The following is a 4,170-nucleotide window of genomic DNA, read 5'->3' as shown; positions in this document are numbered from 1 at the left end:
ATGCAATTTAGAAAGTAGGTCAAGATTGGTAAAAATCTTTCAGTGTTTATTTTTGCAAACGTTCTGGTCATTTTGCCTCGTCACCATTTTGTCAGAAAAGTGAACTCTGGTTTGGTTCTAAATGTGAACACCAAGAGGACCAGAGACCGCTCCAGAAGCAGGAAGTGGACTASAGCGCAGGGCATTCTGGGTAACTACAACCAAAACAAACATGTTAGCCTAAGTGAAAGAAATGGCTCGTGGTTTTTGCCCAAAGATAAAACACAAATCCTCCAACCGCTAAAACCCGATGACACTCCATTTTTATGCTGTCTGATGAAGARGRAAGTTGCGCTCAGTGTCGTTTTTATGTCATTTCCTCCAGTGCAGCGCCCCTGCAGGTAAGGAGGGGAACGTGTTGCTCAAAGGGTTTGGTTGGTTTGACTCAAAGCAGTTTGAAAGTGAAACAAACGTGCAACTTTTATCCCCAATCGAGCCGAGTCTACCAGACTATCAGGTGGGGAGACACAGTAAGTCTGTAGTTAATAATATCTACAATCTGGAGGTCGCTTAATGTTATTTTGATTTAATGAAGGATCAGAATCAATTGTAGCATAAAAATAAATAAATGACGGTTTAATACACAGTTATATACAAATAAATTAAAGTTTGCATGAGATTCAACCAGTTTACCAACAAAATGTATGAATTTGTTTGTTTCCAGAGGCAACAGAAATTAGGAGGAGAGGCAAAATGACCCATAAACCTTTGCATCCTTGCTTCTACCTGTACTTCTAGGTGTTGTTGGTGGGGGAGTTCAATAAAAACAAACCTRCGTCTGGTTTAGGCTGTCCGTACAGTGACACACAAAGCACTCCATGCATTACGTCTTCAGAACCTCAGAGGAAAAAGAGAGAGGAAATGGCTTGAGACAAATCACAGTATACTTGAAAGAGTGTTTGTTATGCAGGAGAGGAGTAGAGCGCGCGTGTGCAGACACATTTAGAGAAATGAATAAAGTGGCTGTGTAATTTTACCCTCATACAAAAGCCGACAGCACGCTGATAATAACAAGTGTTGGGGGGGGGGAAGAAAAGATGAAAAAGGGGAAAAAAGAGCAACGAGGTTATGCAAATGACGATCAGCATGGATGTAGAGTGTGGAGAGAACAAAAAAATTCAGAACAAGGCACAGAATTTTCTGCAAATGGTGGAACTAAAAGATAAACTTCGTACCAGCAGTTAGGGAGGTGTTAAATGGTGAAGCTCTCTACAGTGATTTCTGGCAACATCTGGCGCCCCCACCCACACCCACCCACTCCCCACCCCCCGACTCGCTTTTAATTTTTTTAAATTTTATCTTTTTTATCTTAAACACAAATAACATTCCATCTACATCTGCAGACTAGACTAAACGACGGCGTAAAACCAGGCCTTTCCTTCAAAATCACTCCTCCATCCCTTTCACCAAAAAGCGATCTGAATCCGTCAAAAACAACCCCCCTGCCCCATCCCCGGGAAAGCGGCTCGGCGTGCCAGCGACGACACCCGAGCGAGGGCGGGGGCGGGGGTCCCCCCGGTTCGGGTTAGATGTAATACTCCTTCTTTTCGTCCGAGTTGGTGTGGCCGCCCTCTGCATTGATGATGGCTGTGTCTGCGTCCGCCGCGTCGTCTGCACCTTTGGCTTCGTGCGTGAAGTAGGTACCTGAGGAGGGGCAGCGGAGCACAGAGTTACCCCGCAGCGAAGAGTGACTTATTCACCAAGTCTACTACGAGTTAGGGCTGCACAATAAATCAGTAACAAGATATATATCGCAATAGACACATGATCAATTGATATTACATRTCAATATTCAATATAGTCWCCAAAGTCATATTTTGCCTAAATCACCTTTTGGCAATAGAGTGGTGGTGTTTATTTGGCAAAAATACGTTTTGACAACATTATTTTAGAACGGTAACRATATACAGAACCGCAGAGAGCCGCACGGCCTTCTGGGAGATGTTGTCAGAGGAAACCTTTAGCTGCTCAACTTCTAGGCTAGTTAAGTGGAGTTGGTGGCAACAACTAACTCTCTCACTGTGTAGTTGCCTAGCAACAACCTGCAGGGTAACAAGCAGTTTCAAACCCCCTCAAYCCTCCCCCCCAACTTCGGTTACCTAGCAACTACCTGTTGATAACAGCGGCAGTTTCAGTTTTGTGCTTAAAATAAACAACGGTGTAAAGTGACAACTGAAGATAAAACAGTAAAGATCAAGCCACCAGTTTGGCAATATTTCAGACAGTTAAAATAAAAATCTAATCAATAATTGTTGCTAGATGCTCATAAGTTTTTCGGCCACATCGTTCAGCACTACTATGAGTATACTTATACTAAACATGAGGACCTGTGYTTGTAGTTTAGCTTTCATAAGCTATGGACACACTGCATGTTATTGTTTATATCCAGAAATTTTGCAGAGCAAAAAAAAACAATTCTTTTTTTTGCCATCGGATTCCGTTGGCAAAGTAAAACTTGGAGACATATTAATTTAGTGCATTGCGCCACAGCAAAGAAAAARTAAAACGTAGAAAAAATGTTGAACAACAACTCAAAACCACTGATATGTTGGACTGTCAGGATAACACATTTTGCTGGATGGCAAATTGTCCCAGAAGTTGTTGTGATAAAYGATAACATTGTTGTTTTGAGAGYCTTTATATGTAATATAATGGTAATGGCATAATAACGCAAGAACACATTCTCAAACATCAATAAACTTTAAACTCTAATGAACATTTAACACAAGAGCTGGAAGTCATCAAATATCCAAAACAAATAAAGAAAACAACAGAAATAAAAAATAAAATGAATTATGAAGTTTCTGTAAACAAAATTATCCTTGAAAAAAAAGGCCAGTTGAGACCAAAACAGCAAACTGAAGACTTTTATCTTCTGAAAAAAGAAAAATGATGCAAATGAAAATTAKTAATTTATTGCTGATTGCAACATTTTATAAACTTAAAATTAAGTATTTAATTAGTATACTTTCTACTACACTACAAGTACATGGACCACACTATACTTGATRTACYCAAGTATACTCATCAAAATAAACTTTGAGTATGCTAGCTTTTGCTAAGGGACGTAGCGGCTAACAGCCTGCTGCTTTAGATGATACCACAGATTAAAATGTGACCCTCCATTCACAGCACCTGATTATGTAAATCCTCAAACACACACACACGCACACACACACCAGAAGCAGCAGCAAAGCGTCACACTCAAATTCTCCATTTTCCCCCGGTTTGCTTGCTGCAGGATTGGCACATGAAAATCAGGGCCTTGAAATGATCTTGAGTGCGCAGAGGAGTGTGGATCGCACGTTCGAATTAACCTTGTCAAGTTGGGCAAAAGAAAAGGCCACTTCAAACCTCATTTGCAAGATTTATTCACACCCTGTCACAGCGGACGAGTTTGGTAATGATGACAATATATCGAGGCTGAGTGAGGGAGAAAAATGCCAAACGTGAAAAATTACTGTTTGATCAGACAGAAACAAGGTGCTCAGTGGTGCTGCAGCAAGTACCAACCTGCTGGGGGATTTTCTTCTGTTCTGCTTTAATGTCACACTCAGACCAAACTAATGTTAATATTACACAAATATAACCTGAATAAACACAAAAAACAGCTTTCGACAGCGGCCTGGCCCTGTGTGAAAAAGTGATTGCCCTTGAAACGTAATCCGGTCAAATGCCTCATTTCAGCAGTAAGGCAGTCCAGAGTGTTTTATATGGTAAAAACATAATTAACAAACAAAACCAAAGACCAAACATTTCAGTGGCAAAATAAGAAGTAAAGAAAATTTATAATCCAGACTAAAATATGGCTGAAAAATGTACCGTTTCATATCAGTCAATTCGTATAATAATTGATTAGTTTATGGTTTTAAATACCTGAAATATTACCAACCTGATGGTGTGACCTTTCCTGTTTTATAGACAGTTTTTACTCCATGTTGGTTTTTATTTTTAAGCAGTTATGAAGCTCAGTKGGGAAACCTTGAACTGCTGCTGCGCCAGTTACTCAACAGGTTGTTGCTAGGCAACCAAAGACTGAGTGAGTTGTTTGGTAACCAAAGAGAGGAGGTGAAGCTGCTGGTGYGCTTCGGATCATTGTCCTGCTGCAGAACCAACATGATCTGGACCTTA

General features: G+C 40.5%; 1 protein-coding gene across 5 annotated transcripts in view; it reads right to left on the bottom strand.

Moving 5' to 3' along the window:
- Nucleotides 1–208: 208 nt before the first annotated feature.
- cadm1a (cell adhesion molecule 1a) overlaps nucleotides 209–4,170 on the bottom strand; it is a 422,920-nt gene continuing 418,958 nt past the window's right edge. For all 5 annotated transcript variants that reach the window (XM_008428590.2, XM_008428589.2, XM_008428591.2 and 2 more), the window contains one exon: nucleotides 209–1,683. In XM_008428590.2, coding sequence (XP_008426812.1) covers nucleotides 1,565–1,683 — 119 coding nt within the window. In that variant the 3' untranslated portion in view covers nucleotides 209–1,564. The remainder of the gene's footprint in view (nucleotides 1,684–4,170) is intronic.

This window comes from Poecilia reticulata, linkage group LG14 (genome assembly GCF_000633615.1).
Source record: "Poecilia reticulata strain Guanapo linkage group LG14, Guppy_female_1.0+MT, whole genome shotgun sequence".
NCBI lineage: Eukaryota > Metazoa > Chordata > Actinopteri > Cyprinodontiformes > Poeciliidae > Poecilia > Poecilia reticulata.
Note: the sequence above shows the minus strand (reverse complement) of the source record. Positions and strands in the feature narration are given on the sequence as shown.